The sequence below is a fragment of the Brienomyrus brachyistius genome, chromosome 22, assembly GCF_023856365.1.
Source record: "Brienomyrus brachyistius isolate T26 chromosome 22, BBRACH_0.4, whole genome shotgun sequence".
NCBI lineage: Eukaryota > Metazoa > Chordata > Actinopteri > Osteoglossiformes > Mormyridae > Brienomyrus > Brienomyrus brachyistius.
This window is the reverse complement of record NC_064554.1, coordinates 13406413-13432474: the sequence shown is the minus strand read 5'-3', so window position 1 is coordinate 13432474 and position 26062 is coordinate 13406413. Positions and strand designations below refer to the sequence as shown.

Sequence of the window (26062 nt, the reverse complement as noted above, 5' to 3'; positions counted from 1 at the left end):
GAAACGGAAACCATGATGGGCGACTGAGACCGTGTGGGCAGACTTTGCATGTCTGCCTGCCCCCACCCGTGTTTGCATGGGCCTCCTCCAGGTAATCCAGGTTTCCACCCACCGGCCAAAGACGTGCAGTCTAGGTCAACTGCTGTGTCTGATTTGCATAGTGTGCGATTGTGTGGGTCACTGTGGTCAGGCCTCCTGTCAGGGTTCCCTCTGTCCTGTGTTTACTGGGACAGGCTTCTGGTTTAATGGAAACCTGTGGTGGGTAGCTGGAAGAAGGATTTTTACTTTTTCGATTGCATACACGCCCTGCGATGGGCTGGCCCCCCATCCTGGGTTGTTCCCTGCCTCGTGCCCATTGCTTCCGAGATAGGTTCCGGACCCCCCACGACCCGGTAGGATAAGCGGTTTGGAAAATGGATGGATGGATGGATTGCATACACAAATCTGGATACTGGTATTGGATAATGGTACTGGATACTGGTACTGGATATATCTAAACTACTCGGTGGATGTTTTTCTTATTCTTATTTAGTTATTCTAGTGCTGATATCAAAAGAAATCTGCACCCCAACAGTGATTATATTGTGTAATACATGTAAATGACGGTGCGTTCAGACGGCTTCTCCCACAGCTTCTGAAGGTCTCAGTGTATTTCACTGTCCATCGCTCCACAGACGTCTCTGCTCTTAGCTGAGTGCAAAGCTTGTCATTTTACCTTCATGGAGTGAAGGGAGTGAAGAGATTCCACATGCAGGGAGGCTGACATCCTCTGGCCTTTCCTGTCCTCTCCTTCCGCTCTGATCGTCAGCACGCATGGATTCTTCTTGCCGTTTAAACACCGATGTTTCGGAATCTAGAAATAACAACGCTTGTATTTATAGGGTTGCTATGCCATGCTGCGAAAATATGTATGACCAATTGCGGCTCTCGTTATCATGTCAAACATAAGAAATATAATTGAAACGGTTTCTCTTCAGTGATGTTACTTTCGTGTCTCCTGTCAGTCTCACTTTCGTTTACGAGTTGCTTTCTTCTGCACTGTCTAAAGAGGGCCGACTGGTCTTTGGTAATTCATTCGAGTCCTTGGCTTCAGTTCTGGGTCTTTTCTGAGTCCCTGTGCCTGAAACTCCCACCACCGACGATGGATGGATGGACTTCTCTTAGAAAATATCACCGCGGCTTTCAGTCACAGGGAGGCAGGGAGCCCACATTCTCCCGTCGAATGGGCCAAAGACTGTTTTTCTGGAGTTCAGCTCATTCAAGGCCCAAAGGTCTATTTCCCCAGCTAGTCATCAAACAGACTAAATGCCGTCGGCTCTGAGGGTAAAGAATAACGATGACTAAGGACCATCTCAGGCTTGTGTCAGATTCCTTGCTTCTTGATATGAAGTTTCCTGGTGTCCGTGTCCCGTTCCTGGCCAAAACCACAGCCTTGCTCCCTGAGGAGTGATGGAGGTGCCCTCCATTCTGTGGCCTTGGTCAGGATGCACCCATTTGTGGAGGGTAGCAGTGCTGACAGCTCCCTTGTGGGCGGAGCAAAGGGAGTTGGGGGAGGGGCATGCTGGCCAGCTTCCCAGTGAAAACAGGCTGTTGCTCCAGTTAAATGCTGCATTTAATCCCGTCTTTCCTCACGACGTACTTCACCCATTCCCATCCAGATAACTTCTGCCAACAACCATTCCTGTAAATTCCCCTAGCAGTCTGTCATGTTTTTTATCCGACACCTTCTACTCATCTTTTGGACCCCCCCCCCCCCCCCCCCCCTCGTCACACTGTCCGAGACAAGCGATCAGAATAAGGATGGATGGATAGATTTCCGCAAAGTCTTATATATCAGTTTGGCTGTATTTGCTTCTCAGATTTGAGCTGCTCACCTACTGACCGCATGTGACTCACAATCCCTCTTTAGCCATAGGTGACCGGCAGACCCGGTTGCCTGGTTACACCGCCATTAAGCTCCGCCTCTTCCTCCCTTGCACATCCTGGGCCTGGCATGACTGGTTCTGACCCAAGTGACCCCAAAGCTGCCACAGAAATGAGCTGCAGCCTGCTTGACTGCATACCAATATATTTACTAAATATATTTGGGGGGGGGGGGGGGGGGGGCAGTGAGGGTGCAGGAATGATGATACAGGTGTGGGGTTGTTATTAGGGGTGGATCTGTGGCAGCTTTCCAAACAGCCACTACTCTCCGTAACGATCTAGGAGGGCATGGGATCACGGCCCAGCAGACGTGATTTATAACCACTCGTCACGTCAGGCTCACCCTGGAGCGAATGCCGAGATCCAGCACCAGATGGATAGACGCCCCCCCCCACAGGTTAGCTTTTCCCCGCAGGCTTCTGCCTCCCCCCCCCCAGCCTCTATGTCATAAACAAGCACAGAAGCACAAACTTTGGTCTCAATATGCAAAGCAGGAAAAAACAACCAAAGAAATCTCAGCTCTCACTCGCTCCAGGTCAGTCGTAAACGTACCGCAAATAATTGTCATGTGCAGGCTTATTCCACACTGACGGGATGCCTTTGCTGCTGAGAAAGTGTTAATCCATAAATTTACTGAGTGCTGTTTGCTCTCTGTTTTTTATTTTTAATGCAGGTCAGGAGATGAGAACCTTCCGCGAATCCCTGGGGCGTGAGATGAAAAAAGAATGAGTGCCTTGCGTCTGCTTATGACCCTTGGCCGTGGAAACCGTGGAAACGGACGGCCAGCCAATGGCGAGGCTCAAGCCTTCGGATCCCTCCCCCTCCCCCTCCCACCCTCCCACCCTCCTCCAGCATACGGCTGCCGCTGTAGCTCTGCAGCTCCTGGCAGTATTTCGTTTGTTTATATTTGTCTGCCGGTGATGGGATGGTGTGATGCTGACAGAGGTGCATTCTGGGATATCCCATAATGGCAGAATTGCTGATTTCTGTCGCAATTCAGAAAAACATGGGAAACATGCATCGCTGAGCAGCCTGCGGCGGGAATGATTGTGTTAAACCTGAACGTGAGGCTTTCTGTGGCTTTAAAGCCTGACAGTGTTGGACTCTCAAAGGCTCTTGGTGGCGGATGGAGATGTGTTTCTGTTTGCATGGTGTGCTGCTAGCGTGACCTTTAGGGAGACAGGATCCCCTCAGCGATGAGTTGCAGGTTTGAGTTGCAGATAATGAGCTGGGCAAGTTGATATGGTCCAATCTGTCCAGCTTCGGTGCTTAAACCTGTAGACCGCCGTCAAGACATGGTTGGAGGGGACAGTTCTGTGGCCCTTCCTGGTGCTGTCTGCATGTGTGCTGAGCATGAGAAATGGGACCGGGGGGGTGGGGGGTGCTCAGAGGTGTCCTCACGTAGCTGTGTGAGCCGGTGTGTGAGATGGAATCCAGTGCCTTCTGAGAAACTTTAACTGGCTGGAACTGGCTAAAACGTGGAATAGATGCTTAGCTTCTGCAGGATTCAAGCTGTTGCTCTGGGCTGGGTGAGATGTTACCCAGGGGGGTGTGGGGGTGGGGGAGTGCGTGACATTTTACAGGCCACAGATCTGCTGGTGCAGCAGGCCTGGATGAACCAGCCAGGCAGGCGTGTAAAGCCACCGGCTCACAGCAGCACTGCCAACAGGCATGGACATGTATGTGCCCCTTGACGGCTTTCGCTCATTCGGCTGGCATTCATGTCGTAGGTGAAGGCAGATTGCGCCGCAGGGAAGCTCCCTGGATGCTTGGATTAAGGTCGAAGACTCCCGAGCAGATTTCTTTTCAGTCGGGGTCTCAGGTCTGGGTTGGATCTGGATCTGGTCTGGCTGGAACTCAAGGCCTGGCAGGTTGCTAGTGCAGGGGGTGCAATAGCACCCCCTACTGGTCAGATAAAAATGCTATTTGAATATATTAAACTCAATATAATTTTATTATACTGTAAAGCTATATTTGAAAGTGTGGCTTGTGTTAGTCATATCAATGTGTAATAATAAATTATTAGAGATGTATTTATTATTGTTTTACAGGTTTATTGATGTAGATGAGTGACTCGCTGAGTGACTCCCTGGGCACTCTCATCATGCGCCCCCTAGGAGACAATGACTCATACCCATGATGCTTCACTCTCGGGTGCCAGATCAGGGGTAGAAAGTGTGCAGAAAGTGTTCTGCTTAGGGCGGGGGGAAGCGATCGTCATGACGACCAAGGCGGGGACACTGGCCCCCTAACAGAAGGCCTCGGCTCGTCAGTCTGCCCTCACCCAACCCCCACCAAGAGCTATATGTTTAACCAGATTAGGTAACAGTGGTGACATTTAGATAGCCTCAGAGGACAGGAAACACGGGACTGCTCTTCACCGCCTGCCTGGTTCCTGATAGCTGTGGGCTCTGGGTGGATCTCTCCAGGTCTTGTGTAGATTGGAACGGGCCATGCAGCTCATTTTACTGGCTAGCTGACTAGCACCTGTCAGACCTTTATGATTGTCAGTCATGCACCCCCCTGCTGCCCCCCACACCCCCTTCACGCCCCCCCCCAGAGCCTGCCTGGCTATGCTTTTTTCGCCCAACTGCTCCAGTTTGCTCACTCAGGCCTGGGCAAGATGACTGTCCGCTGAGTTCCGTAGAAGGTCGTAGCCATAGAAGCTCACAGCACCGTTTAACTGGACTGGGCTGGGGTGGGAAACCTGATGAGGTTTGTGGAAGCGTTAAAACACTAAGCAATGCTAATGCTAACCGTTACGATTTGTGGAAGCATGTTTTGTATTTCTTCTGTGTTTATCGTTCGCGTTTATGCTGTGTACACGCTGCCTCTGCGTTTGTGCGCTGGTGAACCCTGCTGGCTAATGGCTCCGGTTTGTTAAAAGGCCATAGGTGTGTGTTCTGGAAATGGATTCCCTGCCTGTTTCTTTTTTTGGTTCCTTTCGCGTCACTGACGTCCACCTGCGCGCTGGGGCCGCCCACGGCCGGCGAGCCCTGGCACGTCATCACAGCTGAGGGTTTAAGCACCTCCGGGCAGCAGCAGCTGGAATCCCTGTGGAGGTCACGCCTCTGAAGGGGGCGGAGACACCAGACGTGCAGGGACCAATCGGGACGAGGGGCGGGGAGACACTTACCTAGCAACAGAAAGGACTATGGTTACACATATAAGCGGCCTGTTGAAACAGCCGCACAAAGGATGTCTCTGAGTAGGGAGGAATACGCTCAATTTTCCATTAACGTTCTTAAGTGTTTGTTGCGAGAGATCTGCGAGTCCATGTCGACTTGGGACCGGTGCTTTCCTCTTTCAAAGGCCTTTGACCCGATAGGAAAAACAACAGGCCGTGATTATTAATCTGTTCACCTTCCTGTTCTATTCTGCACTGTCCTTACGCAAGCGAACGGCTGGGAAATATGACCCGCTAATAAGGAAGAACTGGATCCTCGTGGTGGGGGGGGAAGAAGGTGTCCACTGGCCTTGCTGGCATGTGTGTGCGTATCACCCCAAGTCACTGCGAGTGTCTCTGTGTGAAAGTTTGCACTGCAGTCTAATATATATCTATATACAGTACATACATATATGTATATGTAATATGTATTCCTTCATTTTAATGTGTGTTTGATGTTTAAGCACAACACCGCACAGTGGCTCCCTAAGAAGAGCTTGCCCTGATAAGTAAACTCATTTTTGGTTTAATCCGCACCGAACCCCCCTCTCAGACTCAGGGCAATGGATGTTACCCTGGGGTTGTAGACGATGTCACTCAGAAAGCCACGCATGTCCTTCTCAGCTCCGCCTATTAAAGCAAAAGGCACCAAAAGTCTAGGGAAGAACCCTGAGCTCTGGAGTCTTTGGTTTACTTGTCGCTTCTAGGCCTCTTCATTGCAGCTGACGTAGGTCTGGCTGTACCGTCGTCGGCCCCAGAAACTCCTGGATCGGCTTCCTGTCTCCTTAACGCGCTGCTGTTTCCAGGATACCGATCGTTCGACTGTTGCCACCAAAGCCACACAGCCCGTTAGTGCATCGTGCTGCAGACCTGTAGGCAGACGACGGCAGATTTCGATGCTGCAGTGTCAGCTGTCGATGATAACAGTCGAGTCTTTCGCAGTGTCCTTTGTGCTCTAAAAAAGACGCTGTAACAAATACGGAAAAAAGACTATTCATTGTTCTTCATGTTGTCGTTATGTGATTTAGTGCTGATGTTCACAAGCAAGTTCTCTTTAGTATTATCAGCTCTGTAATTATGATCTGCAGTCATTCTACAGGATGCATGTTTTGCATCTCCAAACACATCACATGAGAGAGGATGACTGGAGATTTACACGTACATTTGTTTTACAAATACCCTTGTTATTTCATGGTATGTCTGTTACGGGGCTTCTGATTGGAAGACTGAGTTGAGTCTCCTACGTTAGCTGGCTTCTGATTGGAAGACTGAGTTGAGTCTCCTACGTTAGCTGGCTTCTGAATGGAAGACTGAGTTGAGTCTCCTATGTTAGCTGGCTTCTGATTGGAAGACTGAGTTGAGTCTCCTACGTTAGCTGGCTTCTGATTGGAAGACTGAGTTGAGTCTCCTACGTTAGCTGGCTTCTGATTGGAAGACTGAGTGGAGTCTCCTACATTAGCTGGCGTCTCAGAGCCACCGGTGCACCGGCTCTAAAAATAGGCCAGTGTTTGCATAGGAAGTGCGTCTGCCGTAAATGGACAGGTACCACAATGTGCCCGAAGCGAGTATGTGTTCGCCCGTGTGTTTGTATGTGCTTGTGTGTGTGTGTGTGTGTGTGTGTGTGTGTGTGTGTGCTCGTGTTTGTGTGTGCGTGTGTGTGTGTGTGTGTGTGTGTGTGCTCATGTGTGTGTTTGTGTGTGCGTGTGCCGTCCCAAAGCAAGTCACATCTTCAGGCGAGGAAGCAGGATTCACTGTGCATTAAAATCAGTTCGGTCCGCAGTGAATGCGTGGAGCCCAGCTGGGGGATAAGGTGCTGCTGGAAGTCTGAGCAGGTCGTGCCCTCGTGTGCGTCACTGAATCGTGAAGAAGGCGGGGCTGAAAGAGCCATGGCTGTCTCTCATCTCCCATCATGCACCAGGGCAGTGTGCATCTTTTCCAGACTTTTCCAGATAAGATATGGACCCCCCCCAACACACTTGATATATCTCTCTCTCTCTGTTCCTATCTCTCTCTCTCTCTCTGTCTATTTCTCTCCCTCTCTCTCCCCCACTCTCTATATCTGTCCTTCTCTCTCTTCCTCTCCCTCTCTCTCTCTCCATTTGTCTCCCTCTCTCTCCCCCCTCTCTCCCACACTTTTTCTATCCCCCTCCCACTCTTTCTCACCTCCTGTCCTTCTCTCTCTCTCTCTGTCCCTCTCTCCTTCTCCTAATGGTCCCAACAATGGTCTTAAATTCCTCTTAAAAACTCGAATAATTGCCGTGCAGAACATACGCACTTCACACACACGCAATATGAACACAGCACCACTGCGGCCAGGACACACAAACATGCAAACACCCTCCCACTGTATGCACGCACACACACACACACACACACATAAACCACCTGTGGCAGTCTGATTCTCCTTGAGAAGAACTTATTTATTATAGAGGTGTGAGATCCAGTGTTTGTGGTAAAGAGAAATACCACTTGGACTGCTGCCCATACAGTGGAAGGGGATGGGGGGGGTTGAATGGTTGCCATGGTTGCACTGACATCATCTCTGGCAAACAGGATTGTGTGTTGACTCAGTCAAGGCTTGTTTGTGTTGCAGGAGAGTTAAAGGAATAGAAAAAAATACCCTTCTACTTTCAGTCCTCCTTAACTTCACATAGTTGTGCACCTCAGGGCATAATAGTGTCCTTTAATTCACCCAACCTCTACGCTTTAAGGCTTCTTATACACTGTAAGGTCACTGGCGTCAGTTTTAGTGGACCAGGTATCTGCTGCGTTCCTGTGTTTCCCACAGTCCAAAAATAAGGTCAGAATCCACATTCTCTGCCCTGTTCGGACACTGACACACGAGAGGGATAAAGGCGACGGCTTCAGGGAGGCGACGTACCTGGGGGTTACCCCCGCCGCGTGTGAGCTGCGTAGCCAGGCTGAACTACCGGCTTAGCAACCGAGGACAACCGGAAAAAAAATAAAAAATAAAATCAACTTCACCTATCCCCATAGCAACATCGTCACTGTCCACACAGGTTGGAAAATCTAGCTGTATTTCTGAACTTCCAGTAGCTTCTTAAATAAGAGAAGTAGCAGGTAAAATGACAAACAATTTGCCCCCGATTTTTCTAAGATTGATTCAGCCAGAGAATCTGTTCAGGCTGTTCAGTGCAGGTCTGATTGCCTGATATCAAATACCCACCTATTTACTTGCGTAACATACGAGGCGAATGCGGAGTCAGGCAGAATTGTTAATTAAAACACTGTGAATGCTGTCAATGCTAATTATACTTTACCGATAAAGGCTAGACTGTGGTATTAAGCGCACAGTCGGCGAAGATTAAGTTGTTTCAAAGCTTTATGAAAAAAGGAAAGACATGGAAATTCTGAGAAAATAATTATAAAAACCCTGGATTGTTTGCAAAGGTTACCCACTCGCAGAAGGATCTGATATTATTACCGATTTGCATGATTTAATATGAACTAGGTTCCCTTTTTTTACAACAAAATTATTTATAGAAGAATTGCTTGAAAGTTCCTGCAAGATGATTGTAAAAGATTAACAAAGGAAACCTGGTGGCGCAATATCTTTCGAAATGAACCGAGGGCGGGGACGGATTATGGGTTGTGTGGGCCCCCGGGCAAAACGTTCGCGAGGCCCCCCCCACCCCCACCACCACCACCACAATTCAAGGGCCCTTGGCAGCCAAACGCCCTCCCTATAGGGTCAGGGGCCCTTGTAGGCAGAGGATCAAAGAATGTAGGCCCTCTAAAATAGACAAACGAAAATACATTGTTGATAAGCGTTGCAAATTGTTTTAGGCTAGGGGCCCCATGGGCCCCCTGCACCCCAAGGGCCCCTGGGTAGCTTCCCGAGGGGCCCTTGGCCAGGGAGGCCAGACATTCACCTCAGTCGCCGTCAGGTAAGTTTGATCATTGGTCATTTAAGTAGAACAAACTGTTTGTTTCTTTTTTTACTGGCAGATATTGTGAAATGCCTCTTTTCCCGAATGTGGTAATAGTCATTAATATTACCTCAAATTGCAATAGGTTGGCGCCCCATCCTGGGTTGTTCCCTGCCTCGCGCCTGTAGTTTTCAGGATTGGCTCCGGACCCCCAGGGAGCCAGCATAGGACAAGTGGGTACAGAAGATGGATGGATGGATGGCCAATGCCTTTTTACCAGGAAATGACAACTCTACATTTTTAGAATATACCTTCTAAATGTTAATGACAGTCTTAAAACAGACAACTGAGGTACAGATGAGGCAGCTGTGACTGTGCACCGGAGTTATTACAGCGTGTCAAAGAAGAAAACACGACCTCCCGGCATCAGGCGTAGACGAGCTTTTAGAGGAAACTAATTTAGTCACCAGACAAATTCAGGCTCATGTGCGGAGCTACATTCATATCTATCGCAATTGAAGAAAAACAAATGTCAAACATGCAACAATCTCCATACATGTCAGTAAGTTATACATGAAAGGAAGGTGTATGAATATATATGTGTTTATATATATATATATATGTGTGTGTGTGTGTGTGTGTGTGTGTGTGTGTGTGTGTGTGTGTTTTCACTGTAAGATGTGAATCTTGTGTGTGAAACTCCTAGTTTTACATTCAACTTTAACAGAAGACCTTTGCAGTCATTCATCATATGTAAATTGTTGGACACAATTTAACAAAATTTATATACTAATGACACCTTATAACAGTAAGTGTGATACAATATGACACCTTAATTGGCTTATATTGTGCATCCATGGCACATTATTAATGAGCTCAAGAGAAAAATCGGGTCAAGGGGTTTTCTTCCTAATTTGTTTAGCCGTGATTAGACGCTGTTGATTTGTTGACACTGAACACATGTGACAGCAGTCATGTGCCTGATGTCTTACAGGGATCAGTGTGGATGTGGGCGGGGCCAGTTCTAAGAGACTTATCTCCGTGCCCCGATGTGACTCTTCTCCCTTATTGGCCAGTGTTGCCTGGTTTACACCAGACACATCCACAGTCTGTATTTAATAAAATGGAAGGGAGGGACCAATGAGAGGCAGGCTCCTGGTGGGGGTGATCCGCAGTCTGGAACATATGAGCAGAACTTCATTTTACTTACCAAAGAGTCTGTGTGTGACTTTAATTTGTTCCAACCGCCTTCATAAGTAATTTAACATTATCAAGGTAACAATAATATTTTTAACAAGAAGTGGCATTTCCACGTTGGTTTAAAAAAAAAAAAAAAAAAACATTTTATGCTTTTTTCCCTAAAATTAATATTTAGACTGCAATTATAGTGAATTATTTCAAAATTTGAAAAAATGCATCATTCGTATTCAATTTTTAGAGCTTTCACGGTTAACTGATTAAATGATGAGGCCTTAAATGATTAGTTCAATAGTTATAATTGTTATAAATTAACCAATCACAGTCGGCAAACTTAATTATCCTTTAAGTTGCACAAACAGCTCCAGAAGCAGTTAGGCAGTCGGGCTTTTTAAGGCCTTGGACATGATGTCTGAGAAACGCGCACATGCTCACACGCGGAGCACCGCAGTTTGACCTGCAGAAGCGATGATAACCGAATGAGCTCATGGCAACCCCTCTGCACTTTGAGCCACCACTCCATTCTTACCAAGCAAATGAGCCTGTACTGAGAGCAAGCTGCACGGGCAGGCAGTCCCTGCTCAATCTGCTGCATTGCATTATGGGAACACAGGTGGAAGGCTCATAATGTTGTGGGCATTTCAATACGGGAAGTCTGGCGTGGAGATGTCGCCTTCTAAAAATGGCCGTGCCGTCACTGGAGAGGCGGGTGTACGGGGGGAGGCGGGTGTACGGGGGGAGGGCACCGAATCTGGATTTAGCATCCGAGGTTCCTCCGAGAGCGCAAGGCGTCTGTTTTTTTTTAACACAGACGTGCCAATACTGGTGACGTCAAACAAACGCAGAGCAGAGGCACTGGGAGAGCACTGGGGTGGTGGGGGGTGAGACAGTGGGGTCACAAGGGCTGGGGGGAGGTGCAGGGGGGGCTGTAACTGCTGTTAGCGATATGCAGGCTATGCCCACTCATGCCTGCATGTGTGCTCCTGTGTATGAGGCTCCCATTACAGAACAGTTACTTGCGCTTCCATTACACATAAACCTTTAGCTAAGATTTCTCACCTTCTACCATCTCTGTGAGCAGGAATATCTCAACGAGGCCAGATCCTCGGCCCCGTGATCCGTGACACGGAACGTCACCCTCATGCAGAGGGCTGTGATGTCACGGCGACCTCTTTGGGGACAAGGTCTAAAACCCTCAGCCTGTTCGTCTGGAGGGAGGCCACTGCAGAGTGGCAGCAGTGGATTATCTATAGATGTTCCGCTGACACCTTCATCCATGGCCACTCAACCGCTCACGCAATACAACGTCTACCAGAGTCGCTTGGATTTGATGACCCTCTCAACGGTACAACGGAGAAATCCTTACACTGCTCTGAATCTGAAATGTTACACGACTGAGGGTGCAGGTCCAACAGCAGCTCACCTTGCAAGCTACCAAGAATTATAATGTTCGTTTACCTTTAACTGACTTTTATTTCTCCTGAGAGGACAGGAATCTGAATCCTTTTATAGACTAATTCATAGATTAAAAGATTGCACTTCTCCAGTGTAACCCATTAGCGGATTAAACATAAGACAATATACCTACCTTAATGTGATTACTATCACTATTTACCTTTGAAAGGCTCCTGCACACCTATGGCAGGTGACCAATTCTCTTATAATCTTTAAAGCAACAAAACGACGCTACCATTTTTATGGCCAAAACCTGAATAACTGGTTGAAATTATTGGAATGGTTTTCCACTGCACATTTTAAAAAAATGATAACAGGTTAACTAATAAAGCAGGACGACGAATTATAGTAGGTCTCTCGACCAAAAAAAAATCTGTTGTTTTCTTTTGACGGTGATCAAACTAGTATAAGAGAAAAGTCATTACTACGGATACATTTGGTCTGTAGATGTTTAACGTGAGTACGCGGGAACATATGTCCATTTTCTGCCCAGCAAGCTATAATAAGAATATGCCTAAACCAGCTAGTGAATATATAAATGAAAATTAGGGATTTCTTAAGTGTCTTTTGAATTAGTTTCCTTTGGATCTGCCAAGTGTGAGGAAAGGCTTCTAGCAGCTTACATGCGTTTTTGCCTTACTATTACATGGAAGTAAATTTAATGTATATATTTAGCCCGTGATTTGCAGTGCTGTGAATCAGACAATCCCATTCATGCCCTTATCTGGCAGACCACTTTGCCATTTGCGGATCACATTCAGCTGATCCACAAATGGCAAAGCACCAGCGGCGAAAGCTAGTGACTTCTCGGTAGATCATATATATATATAACATATATCTATAGCGTACTTGGCGTGATATCTGTGCCGTTGACTCCAAATGTGTTCAAATTTCATGCAGATGTGTATCATGCATATCTGGCTGAGTCCTTCCACTAATGTTTTGCATTCTCTTTCCAAGAAGTTCTCATTCACGGTGGAAATATGACCCTAAATTTCAATGAACAGTCGTAGCAGTAAACAGTCACAATCCATGCAGTCAGTGGTCTCACTGTAGTTAATACCCTGATCCTTAAGCATTTAAGCACTTAGCAGCTATTAAAAAGTAAGACAAAACAGGAAAATGCGGGGATCTGTGAAATTGCTTTTATAATTAATGCATGTAGGAGAAACACAATTCTATGTTGCATTTTTAATCACCAGCTAATTTAATAAAACGTTAGCAATTACTGATACATAAAGAACTGTTCATACCCCCAAAAGTGTGTTGCAATGACTTAGGTGCACTATGTTGGACTTACTTTGTCCTTGTTCAGTAGTAATTTTTAAGACCCTGCCATTCAGACGTCAGAGAGCTACGCGGCGCATTCGTGACCCGTTCCCCTTCCCCCATACCTCATAAAGGACAAGCAGTCCCTTTAAATTCAGAGAGAGGCGTGTGCCCTCGTCCCCCATTCAGTATCCTTATGACGTCTGGGACGGCATCACCACCTTAGTTACGCGAAAACCATTCACCAGTGGCTTTTAGCTGATTTTCAGCCAATCAGGATTGGGCTTCCCCCCCACACATACACACACACACACACACACACACAGTGACTAAGCGCAACTTTGCCACAGGTACTAGCTGCTTGTATCTCTCCGCGATCCACTAAGGTAGGTTAAAAGGCATAGTTATGGGCTCTGAGAGACTTATTTTGGTGCCGCTTGTCTTTTACAGCACTTTCGGCAAATATATCCTTGCGGCGCATTGGCCAATAGAGGTTTTGTCTGTTTTATGACTTAAGAAAATATTGTTGTCAGAAAGTTTTGGAAAGGTAAAATTCAACTAAATAACCGCATAAGAAACGTGAAATTCTGCAAACGCATTTAAAAATCTCGAGTTCCATCAATTTTTACACACTGCTGCAAAAAGAAAAATCTACGGGTAATAAATCGCTGGGTAATTAAATATACAGGTGTATTAAATGTAAAATTTACTACTGTGGCCAGGCAAACATGAAATACTTAAATATTAATTGAAAAAATACAATAAAAACTAAATATTATTTCACGGAGAATACTGTTAAGTATAACTAATAATTTTCTGCATTGCATTAATTTTGCTTGGAACTAGCTGTCGTTGTCGGCGTTTTGTTTGGGGAGAGCCAGCGTTCGTGATTGACAGGGCAATCCGTCCAATAAGCACAGTATCGTGTAATTTTTCACCGGCGTCTCTTAGCCATTGACCAATGGGAGGCGTCGTTGTGGTTTAGTCGTCGCCGTGACGTTGACGAACCGCATTACCGCCCACCCCTTGCCCGTGGCGGAGGGACGCTATAAATATGGAAGCAACTGCGTCTCTGCTATACTCAGTAGTAAAATTTAGTGGTAGGTGTACAGTAGTGCTAAGCTAGTATTAGGAGGGGATACCCCCCCGAAAAAAATCTTTATATATCTATAACTCGGTCGCAAAAAATTGCAGAAGTTCACACGGACTGGAATACCTACTCATATTAATATATTAATACATTTCATTTGAAGAAAGTCTTTATTTTCTGTTTGCACTAAGCCTAGATAGCTTGCCGGTAAGCTACTTCATAACTGATGAGAATATTTTTATTACCCTAATGTAAGTATCGTTTTTTTTTTTTTGCCTGAGTTTGAGGCTGTGGCGACAGTTTAAAGTGGAAGCTGTTAATACGTGGCAATCAGATTTTAGTAGCAACTTGCTAATTAGCCCGAACCACGGTGTGAAAATCGGTCCGGTTGATACGAGTTCAATATCCATATAATGTTTATTATAACATTGCACAGGAGTTGCAGTCGGTCCAACAGGAAGCGTAACGGGGCAGCTGTCAGCCGTTTCTGCTTAATGTCACATTCAGGCGTAATAATGTGGCTTTAACTACGCTTATGACGTATGAATGGCTTTGTGACGTTCTGTTGCTAAAAACGTTCAGATTTGGTCTGCTTAGGTTGTTTCAGCTTGTCGTATGTCGCAAATGGCAATTTATCGATTGCCTCGTTGTTAGCTCTCCGGTCAGTTAATTGGATCCCTGTGCGCGTGAGCTGCCGGACCATTTAGGTGTGTCCCCCTGTGATCAAACCGAGCACTGCAATATGCGGAGGGTGTAGCCAGGCTCAATCGCTAAAGTGTGCAGTGTGTTAATTGTGTGTTACTGATGTTTCGTCGTTTCCGTACCTCCGTACCGGTTAATTATTACATGGACCGATTCTGATTCGGTGGCTGATTACTGGTTTGAAGCACGACTGGACAGTTCGCTGAGCTTTTAATGGGGATCGTGTTACGTAACATGCTCAGCCCTGTGTGTATAATATGCATGTCCATGTCCTCCGTGCTTAAGTGCATGTTTGTGTGCGCATGCACGCAGTCTAGTGGTATCGGTGGGCGTTTATAGGTATTTAAAGGAATCTTGGATTCAGAAATTTCTGGAGCTTTTCAGGAGCACGATTCAGACGCACAGCGGTTCATTCACTTCTTATTTTCAAATTAAACTACCACTGAAAGGTGATGATGCAGGAATATGTAATGCACATATAAATTGCATGTCATTTTGCTGCATCCCAATATTTTTATGCAACAGCTTGCTTTAAATCTAAAGGTCTCTGTTTTTTCTCACCCTTTTAAAGGAACTGAAGCATTTACCTGTGGGAAAGGCACTTATTTGCAGCTAGGATTTAAATTTTTTTGCTTGGTGCCAACTGAAGATACTTTTTTGTTTGGGAGGGGGGGTGTTTTTCAACATTTTGGGAAACAAGCAGAAGGAAACCCTCACTCCTGTGCTCTGGCAGGGCTGTAGCTATGCAGCTTGAAATCCAAGTGGCTCTCAATTTTATAATTTCGTATTTGTACAACAAGCTCCCTCGGCGGCGAGTGAATGTGTTTGGCGAAGAGCTGGAACGGCAGCTGAAGCAGAAGTACTGCGGCCACTGGTATCCAGACAAGCCTTTCAAGGGCTCTGGCTTCCGATGCATTCATGTGGGGGAGAAGGTGGACCCGGTCGTAGAGCTGGCGGCCATGGAGAGTGGCCTCGACATCCACGACGTTCGCAACAACCTGCCTCAGGACCTGAGCGTGTGGATCGATCCGTTTGAGGTATCGTACCAGATTGGGGAGAAGGGTCCCATCAAGGTGCTCTTCATAGATGACTGCAACGAGAACGGCACTGAGCTGGACAGAGAGATCAAGAGTAGTTTCAACCCTGACGCCCAGGTATTCATGCCCATCAGTGAACCTGCGGGGCTCTCCCCGCCTTCCAGCTCTCCGTCACCCCCTATTGGCCACTCTGCCGCCGTTAGCCCCTCCTTCGTGTCCCGTCCCTCCCAGCCCCTAACCTTCACCACTGCTGCGTTCGCGGCCACCAAGTTTGGCTCGACTAAAATGAAGAGCAGTGGCCGCGGTGGCAAGGCTTCCCGCGCCTCGCCTACCAACCTGGGCTTGAAGCAGAAGCCCCCCCCGTCGACTGGGCCCCAGCTCTATGGCCTGGGCCTGAGCAAGCCCTCCGCCCTGTCCCCCAACGCTAAGGAGTTCGTGCTGCCCAGCGCTCTGGGGCAGGTGAGCCCCAAAGCTGCCTTCCCCTCCGACGGGGCGCTGGGCCTTGGGCCCCTGCCGTACAGCGGCGCCTTTGACATGTTTACGACATACGGGAGCCTCAACGACAAGTCCCTGGTGGACGGGCTGAACTTCAGCCTGAACAACATGCAGTATTCCAACCAGCAATTCCAGCCAGTCATGGCGAATTAGTGACAAACCTGCAAGTGAGATATTCAATAAAAAGAAACAAACGAAAAAAGTTGTACGATTAATGCGCATGAGCCGAGAGGAGGGTTGACTCCCTTTGCCTTTTTTCTTTTTTTAATAAGCTTGTAGTACAAAATGTTCAAGCTTGGTTACTTAAACCCAATGTGTGTCGTATTTTGCCAGCCAAGCACAACATTTGATTTTTATTTTTTGTTTTTTTTTGTACTGACTGCTTTAAAAACAACAAAAAAATGAATCTCCAGGTTTTGACTTTGGCACTATTAAGTGGTGTTTCTGCTCTTCTTTTTCTAATGATAATTTAATTTAGTACGAAGTTTGTAAAATATCAGAGTATATTGTTTCTACGACACTGTATTGCATTTCTATCTTTTTACAACTTCAGTGATGTGGGGCTGCGGCACATTTTTTTATTTTTTTTGTCTTCTTTCAGAAGTTGTGTTAAAGTCCATCTTGGGAAACGACTGTTGACTATGAATGACAGTCGTCCCTAGTGGTGGAATTAGAATTTTTTTTTGTTTTTTTTTCCCCAATTTTGCTATCTCACAAATATATAAAAAAAAATCGAATTGTATATAAAATTTTGTACTACATTGTGCAATACTTGATAAAACAGTATAACAAAGTATTTTGAGTGTCTTACATGTTAAGAGGGACTGATAGTTTATTAAGTTTGTATTAAAATGCTTAAATATGCTTGTCTATTTTTTTTAAATTTCATATCTGCATCTTGTCATTTCTAATAAAAACTATCTACGATGAAACCTTTTCGTTTTCTTGAGGATGTGGCGTGTCAGGAGACCGATTGGGATGAAATACAAATCCGCTTGATTCGTGGGCTGCGGATGGTGTGATAAAGATTACGAAATGGCATTTCACACTTAAGAGTTGTTTCAAAGTTAAAGCGGGGGAGGGACTTCCTCTATCGGGGAAAAAAAACGTGTTACTCAGCATTTTGAGTGCAGCTTGGCATCGACGGCTCCAAGCTTCCTCGCTGAGACATTTTGCATGTTGCATTAGGCCTGAACTGCGCTGGGGGCTGCGTGAGTGTATGTGTCCTGAAAGACGGGTATGATTCCGTCATGTTAATGAATTATCACCGTGCCGGTGGCTTAAGGAGGCTTTTCGGAGGGAAAACTTTCCATTCCTGTTGCGTCATCCTGCCGTCTTTCATTCTTCCTTGCTCTAAGCCCTGCTGTAATGCAGATATCTCTGCATGGCAGAAGGGCAGTTGTGGTACCCTGCCAATTCGTCGTAAATCCCTGTGATGCCCGTTATTATGCAGCTGTTTATAATGTAGCCCTGATTATTCTAATGCTTAAAGCAGGACAGGCTTTCAGGCTTCTGCTACTCATCTAGTCTGGATGCCCCTTTTAACAAAACTAATATATTTTAATGTCTAAGGGTCCCAGTCTGTCTCTCTTGCTTACACTTACAGCAAGCTGGTCTTGGTGTTAAAGCTAAAGATGATATGAGAGTAACATATTACTCCCGAAAATATCCGAAGTTCAATGTTAACATGATTCTGGAGATTATGCAAGCGTTTCACCAGAGTGGATCTCCAAGCTCAGGACCTCCCAGTTCTGCCTGTGCTCATGAATATTCATAAGGAATTATGGTCATGGTGGGGGGGGGGGTGTTATTGACTGTAAGTGTTTGATTGCTCCATCTATTCTGTGATTATCTAGCGGTCAGAAACGAACTGATGAATATTCAAATCCTTTTGGAAAGTGGAGAGCTTTCAATGAAAGGTACACTGTCCGATAGCTGAAGTGGTCTTCGTTATGAATACCCTGGATTGCAGTGCAAGGCTGAAAAACATGATGTGTGTGTATATAGACATGTGAGTGAGTTGAAAATCAGGAGACGGGGGGGTCTGGACCAGGCCAGTTCTGGTCTTGACTGGTCCTTACTGGTACTATACCCCCTCCCATTTCAGTAGTAGGTCACAGAAGAGCCCAAACTCAGCCCACTCTGCCCTCGTTGTGAGGCAACCGGGTGAGATATGCAAGCAATGCAGGTCCTCAGGTTCCTGTGCTGTTTGCCTTGGGGGTGTTACGCCGGCCGCTGCTAAATCTGCCATCCGCTCAGCCCTTTATGCAGCCCTCCCTGCGCCTCAATAAGCAGACAGTCTTTCCCCATCACAGCAGCGCCTGGGAATGAGGATCGGTACCTTAGATTTCTGCATATTTTTGCATAGCTATTGTTCGTGTTTTTAATAGCACATAATGAGTTTCCATGCCATGCATTCAGTTCTGGCATAAAAACAAACACTTTTGTCTTTTCTCGGTGTCTTAAGTCATTTTCTTCGATGCTCAACCAGGAATAATTGAGATGGCTGAGTGCAGGTCATGTGATCTTTTGTGCTGAAGGAGTCTTCCGCCTTCTGAGCATGTGCTCGTCCTCAGTCAGGTCTGCCACTTCCTGCTTGCAGATAATTTGATGACTTTCTGGCGCCACATTCTGAGCCCAGTTTTTCTGTGTTGCTGTGGGGATGTTTTTTCTGCCGCTGGGCCATTTTTTCGTGATGGACACGCGTGGCACCGGAACCGCGTTGGTGGAAAAGCAGGCTGCTGAGACTGGTGCTGGTAGGTTGGGCTTCTCTTGATCTGACTGCAGATGCATTGTGGGAGTTTCTAGCACCTTCCCGTGAATTTGTTTGCATAGTTTGCCCTTGAGGCCCACAGGGTCCTCCAGGGCCCCCAGATTTGTCTCCGCCCGCAAACCCGTCCCATGACATCCGGACCTCCATTCGCTTTCTTCAGTGAAGCAAACTGAGAAATCAGGTTTGTCGTTTGGCCTGTTTTAGGGTGGCTTTGGCCCCTGGCTGAAAAGCATCACGATGTGAATCTTCAGTGCCTCATCCATGGGATCAGCTGGTTCACTGAGTAGCTCAAGCTGCAGTGAGAAAGCCAGGTGGGTCACTGAGCCCGGTTAAACATAACCATGTCGCAGACAGCTATGTGCACAGCACAAAATGTCATTTGTCAGTTTAGATAAACAAATAGTCACATAAGAATGACACACGAAAATTGCACTGTTACCCAAAACAAAAACTGTAAAATCTTTATGCTCTATTTGCTATGAAAAATTTTATAATATAATTTTTTTTTATCAAAACGTATAAGCTTGTCAAATAGGTGGAACAGTTACAGAAATTCAGACGAGGTAAAAGAGCTGAAAGAATGGCACCTTTATATGCTCAGCCACACATTTAGGTTTATTTTACCTAAACGGAGTAGAACTGGACTTGTAATTCAAAGAGAAGGTAAAACACATGGGCGTTGACCCAAAATGGCAGAGCAGGTCACAGCTTAAAACAAACCTATATGGTTTCACACATAAATGCCCTTCGCCACACATACACATCAATCATATGGTGACACAGGACACACATACATGTGCAAAGACACGGTTCCAGGTGGTGATGACAGACATGGATCTGCATGGATACGATTCACATTTTTTGGTTCCTAGTACCAGCTATTAAGCTGCACTTGACAAATCGTTACCTCTGGGTACAGCGGTGATAGTGCTGACTGCAGCTGTTGGGCATGTGAACAGTTTATTTCCCTTTTGCCTGTCCTCGTTTGGCCTGGATTTTGGGACGTGCAGGCAGCTCGCTCCGCCTGTCTCCTGCCCCGGTTTGGTTGGACGTCGCCAGCACTGCACAGCGGAGAGGCTGCTGACGAAGAGCCAGTGAAGAGGAACAGCTGACTGGGGTCAAAAGGTCGCCGTTTCCAGTCCAGGAGACCCTGCTGATGTGTCCTTGGGCAGGATGCTTCATCGGAGTTACTTACAGGATTTTCCACCTGACCTGCTAACGACACACTCCTTCAGAGAAAAGCACCACCGTTTTGGAGCCTGAAATGTTATGCATCATAACAAACAGCACTTACTAGGTTAATTAGTATTAGTATATTTATTGTTTAATATATACATTTAATTATCATTTATTTTATAACATTAAATATGATACTCCCCAGCTACATAACAGCACAGCCTTACGCTATATCATACTAAATTAATACTCAAACTAAATACTGCCAAATGTTGTACAACAGGCGTCAGCGGCAGAAATGTATTTTATTCATTTCCACATCGATCGGTGTTTTTGGCTTTTAAATCCTCACCTTGCTCCCTGCGACATTAATATTGTTTATTCGGTCAGGACCTGACGAGAGCCACTCTGTTAATGTGTCCACGCGGGCGGAAGGAAGGACAGAAGTCTGGCCGGCTTCTCATTTTGCCGAGTCATGGTTACAGGAGCTGCTTGAACGCCGCATGGATACTGGCTTGGCGGCGTTTTTCCGGCTTTGTCCGGTGAAGAGTCGGCTTTCGGCTATCAGGCCGTGATGAAGGGCACTGATACAGTGTTGCTGTTTCCTCTGACCAGCTCAGCCAGGAGTGTTTGCTTTCCCAAATGCTGTATTTCATATCAAAGATGTCCCATCAAGGATGGTAGAAATTCTGCTTCGTGTGCAGGCGTCAGCTGTCACGGGTATATTGATTTTCATTAGACTTGTTGGAAGGTTGCATGAATTTGAACACGACATAATAAACTTGATATACCCGTTCATCTTCTAGCAGCTTGTCCTGGTCAGGGTTACAGAAAGGTCTAGAACCTATTCCGCGCCGCATAGGGCATAAAGTAAATCCCGCAGGCGATGCCAGTAGAAGGCAACATTATTGTCATGGTGTGCATGAGTCCATCGCATCACACACAAAGAGAGAGAGAGAGATTAAGAATCTCTGTCTTTGTGGGGACTCTCCATTCATTTCTGTGGGTATGACCCGAAACCCAACATGGCGACCTTAACCCCTACCCAGCCCTAACCTTAATCATAAGTAACATAACAAAATGCAAGACTTTGGGCCTTTTTAGTTTTCTTGATTGCATTCACCGATTTTGATAAAATAGAGGTTTTCCTAGTAGGGACTGAAAAAAATGTTAATTCCCACAAGGTGATATTTACATCAGCTCTCACACGCACACGCATACTAGAGATGCCAGTTTGGACTGCAGGAGCAACTCCATTGAACAAAGCATGCAAGCTGCATACACCTAGAGTGGAGGCGGGACTCGAACCCCCGACCCTGGAGGTGTGAAGCATCAGTGTGGCGTTTTGAGCCCCAAATATGCCACAGCTTAAACCATAGAAGAACCATATAAATGGATTAGTACCTTCATCACCCCAAACCAGGGCACTAGACATACTGTCAGATGCACGCAAAAGCATTTCAGGGAGTTCGGGTCAATTCCTGTATTGGGAATCCTGTCGTCACGTACTGCTGAAGGTGCCTCATTCCTAAATATGACCGTTTAATAAAATCTTTGTTAACTTCTTTGTCTGAAAAGACGAAAAAAGGGAAAAAGGTTGAGAACACATTAAAAAATACATCAGCTTTAACGAGTGGCCTCAGCGCTGAATGGATGGACACTCAGGACCTGCAAAGCGAGACTCGGCAGAGTGTAATTCACCCCGTTAACAAAACTAAGCCTCCGCATCAGCAGCAAACATTGCCGGGTTGGTTCTGATTTTATCATATATTTCGAAAGGGGGGGGGGCGATACCCCAATGCTTCTCCCCAGCAACTATTACAAGTATTAATTATGCCGACACACCTAAGGAGAGCTGGCTGCAGAGTCAACATCACGAGATGCATTAGCGGCATTAAGTGCGGAGGATGCAACCCTTCAGTGATTTCTTGTTGCATAACATTCTGTTTATCTTCCAATTCACCTGCCAGCACGACTTACTTAGCTAACGTAAAATGGTTATTGCCTACAGACACACAGCTTTGTGTGATATGTGCCATGGGCAGCAGTCTTCCTGGTGCTTTATCAGATGTATTCTGTTGCTTATAAGTGAGGGTGGTTCGTAGCTCAGCAGGTTAGGGATGTATGTATTGGTCTAGTTGTGGGTTTGAATCCCATGAGCGGTCGAATCCTTATTTTGCTTTAGGGTCCTCGAGCGACACCCTTAAGCACAGCGGCTCCCGCTGCTGTCTGACTCTGCTCGGCTTTTCTCACTTATATGTCAAGTTGGACGAAAGTGACCGTTAAAATGAAATTTAAACATTTTTAAAAAATTAAAACACAGATAACATATTTGGGGGCGGCATGGTGGTGCAGTGGTTAGCACTGTTGCCTCACACCTCTGGGACCCGGGTTCGAGTCTCCGTCTTCGTCACATGTGTGTGGAGTTTGCATGTTCTCCCCATGTTGTCGTGGGGTTTCCTCCGGGTACTCCGGTTTCCCCCCCCCAGTCCAAAAACATGCTGAGGCTATTGGACTTGCTAAATTGCCCATAGGAGTGCATGTGTGAGTGAATGGTGTGTGAGTGTGCCCTGCGATGGGCCGGCCCCCCTTCCTGGGTTGTTCCCTGCCTCGTGCCCATTGCTTCCGGGATAGGCTCCGGACCCCCCACGACCCAGTAGGATAAGTGGTTTTGGAAAATGGATGGATGGATAGATAACATATTCAATGTAAAATAATATGAAGTTTTGTGTTGCATTCCCTGGGTTACGATGGTCCATTTTATGACTTTAAGATGGGGAAATGTTTTTCACGTTCAGTACATTATTCGATAAGTAAAATGAAATATTAATCTCTTTATTATAACGTAGGGTTTGTGTTAATGATTTTGCCCAATTGTAGGCTAATGTAAGTGTTCTAAGCATGTTTTTTGGTGGCACAGTGCTACCGCCGTTATCAGTACTGGCTGAACCCTAACATTTTACGTAAGCTTGGCCCGTCAGTCCTGCCAGGCGCCTTTTCACGCTGACGCCGGATGTTCTTCTCGAGTGATGCTGAGGTTTCTTCATCTGAAAAGGCAGAAAAAAAACAAGCCGCTTCGACACAAACCAAGGATCCCGTTTCCGTGCTCCACGGTCCACCGGCTGGTTCGCCTGCCAAGCGGCTGCCGTAATTCTCCTCTTCCTGGCAAATATTAGATACTTTACAACTGGTGCTTTTTTCTTGCACCGTAGATAGAATTTGGAGCTTTTCTTCATGTAGTTAGGACTCCCCATCCAGGGTGCCCACCCCATCCTACTACAGCCTCTGCTTCCTCACAGAGCTGCCAGGCTCATCTCACCCTTGCACCAAGTAAACATGGTATATGAATGCAGGCATAGGTTATAAGTATATAAAATCTGCACAGGTGCACAAGAGTGAATCTGCTCGCTTGGTCAGACAAAGCCGTCTTCATTTTGCACGTTTTGCAGTGTTGGAATGTTGGACCCGTATATCTGCATCTTAATAAATTTTATTCCTTTATAACTAAGACAGCATTCTGTTCCTGATCCTTCCAGAGAAAGTACAGAAAGGCAGCTGAACGCAGTCTGGCTCTGACTCATGGCTGTGGGTGTGAGCAGGCTAAGAGTGCACCCCCATCCCCCCCCCTCCCCCACAAACACACACACACGGGGTGGGGGGGGGGGCTGACACATGACCAGCCATGTCTAATGACTGCCAATCACGTGTAGCCCAGAGTTCCAGGCATATTTTACTGCAGCGATCTCGGTCCTTCCATCCACATGTTAACCTGGCACCTGACATTCATGGGGAAAACAATTAGAATCGGGGAAGATGCATGTGCTCTGGGGGGGGGGGTGCGAGATAGAGACAGTGTTATGCAGCAAGGAGGTGGGAGGACTGGCACACACGTGGCAGCACAGTAATTTAGCATAAATGTACGGCAAGTGCGTGATGTCAGCTTGAGGATCCGCTTCTCCTTGCCGAAGCCCAGAGACCAGCACTCAGACAGCGCTCTGCAAATCGCTAGCTAATGAGGGCTCTTCTCTTTTTTTGAGCATTTCAAAATCACATTTTTTTTTTCTTTTATTCCAAAATATAAATTTATGCCTAATGAGTCTCTGTAATTAGGCAATTTTCTATATAATTAGCATAAACCGAAGCAGGTAAATGATTAGGAAAACATCACGGGACCAGCAGGCGCTGAACACAGACAGAAGGACAAACCAATCAGTGGCCAATTAAACTAAATATGAAATTATGCAGCAAATCGATTGTCCTTGGGATACACAGAGGCACAACAAAACATTACATTGTCAGTCATATTACTGCTGTTTAACTCTGTCTTCGACTAACACTGGCTGTTCACCAAACAGCTAAACCAAGTCGACAAAGAGGCAAAATTCTAACCAGAGCCTTAACATCTGCAGTCAGGCAGCGAGTTTCCCTCCTAAATGTCATTATTTTTCTATTTGTTATTGCAAGCGTGACTCACGCTTGGCTTAACGTGGAGGGCCTTGTGAAACAAAAAAACCTTCTAACAATGTGCCGGATTATTCTAAGGGGGTGCGGTTGCAATTTAAAACATTCATTTGACACCGCAACCCATTTTTAGGTTCAGATTAAAGAATTTAGGGCTGCAACATTATCCAGTATAGACATCCGCATATGACAATGGAGGCCAGTTCTTCATTAATCCAACGAAACAACAAAGAAGCTGTTCCTCATAATAGAGGAAGACACCTGGGAACAAAAGACAATGAAGGACTTACCTTAAACAAAGAGACATGTTTGTATAAGTGATTTGGCTGCTAAATTAGCCGACCTATATTATATGCAAAAAATCAGTTTCCTTGTTGAATACACCAAAAAGCAAAAGCAATATTAATTTTATCATTGTCCTCCTGTAATCTGCAGTCCTGCCTACACGTTTTGTCCATAATTTTTCACTTCAAAATAGTCTTTTAATTCAGATAGTTTACTTATATTTATAGTCAGGCCAGTAACTAGAAATAAATTTCATTGGGGGTCCAGTAACCCCTGGTACATTCAGACTCGTAATTTTGCTACCTGGCTAGACGCCTGCTTATAGTGAAACGGACGTGCGACTTGTCCTGTGCGCACCTTGTGAACGCTGCTCCTGTTTAGTATCTCAGTGCAGTTGTAATTAAATTGTTATTGGTCTGGAATAATAAAGCCTGAACGTGTAGCAGAATGCATTTAACTGTACCCTGTAACGAAGACTCTGCAAAATGAGGTGCCTGCCAGTGCATATATACTGACACACAGAGCGGAATAATGAAACCCTGATGCAAGGTGATGTATGGGAGGTGTCTTCCTGTTTGTTTTATATCTATCCATCCATTTTCAGTCACCATGTTCCTGGTTATCTATAACATCACTCTGGGGCGACATAGAACAAGGCGTGTGTTGAGTGTGAAAAAGATGCTATATAAATGAAACATTATTATTATTATTCATAAAATTCTTCTTCTTCTTGTAAGACGATGTACCATTTACACACGATTTCTACAACACCAAAGGCATACCAGCATGTAGCACTGAGGACGCCATGGTCAACTCCTCAGCATTTTTTTGTGCAGCTCCAATAGCTATAATCCATTACTGGGCACACCTAGGAAGGGCTAACAGTGTCGACCTCGGTATGTTAAAAATCCTGGATACGGCCCTAACCATGGGTCAGGAGTGGCGGTCCAGTGGTGCTGGTTTAACTGAACTTTAGCCTGGATTGTAGGAGTGGTAACGCTTCATCTCAGGGGACACGAGTAACTCAGTAACTACTTAAGTACAAATCGTTAGCAAATATAGTAAATGCGTTAAATACAAGTTAAGATTGTTTAATGATGATCTAACACGGGATTAGTACGTAACTAACACTTAGTTTCTAGT

At 46.0% G+C, this 26062-nt stretch overlaps 1 protein-coding gene across 3 annotated transcripts; it reads left to right on the top strand.

The window, feature by feature from the left end:
• Positions 1-13181: 13181 nt before the first annotated feature.
• Positions 13182-17156, top strand: LOC125717964 (protein Tob1-like). 3 transcript variants are annotated; one of them, XM_048991384.1, is made up of 2 exons: positions 13182-13286; positions 15264-17156. In XM_048991384.1, exon 2 carries the CDS (start codon positions 15436-15438, stop codon positions 16375-16377), a length of 942 nt encoding a protein of 313 aa, XP_048847341.1. In that variant the 5' UTR covers positions 13182-13286; positions 15264-15435; the 3' UTR covers positions 16378-17156. The 3 variants fall into 3 exon arrangements, with proteins under 3 accessions (XP_048847341.1, XP_048847342.1, XP_048847340.1); XM_048991385.1 differs by lacking the exon at positions 13182-13286 and adding an exon at positions 13757-14197; XM_048991383.1 differs by lacking the exon at positions 13182-13286 and adding an exon at positions 13757-14241.
• The last annotated feature ends 8906 nt before the right edge of the window (positions 17157-26062 follow it).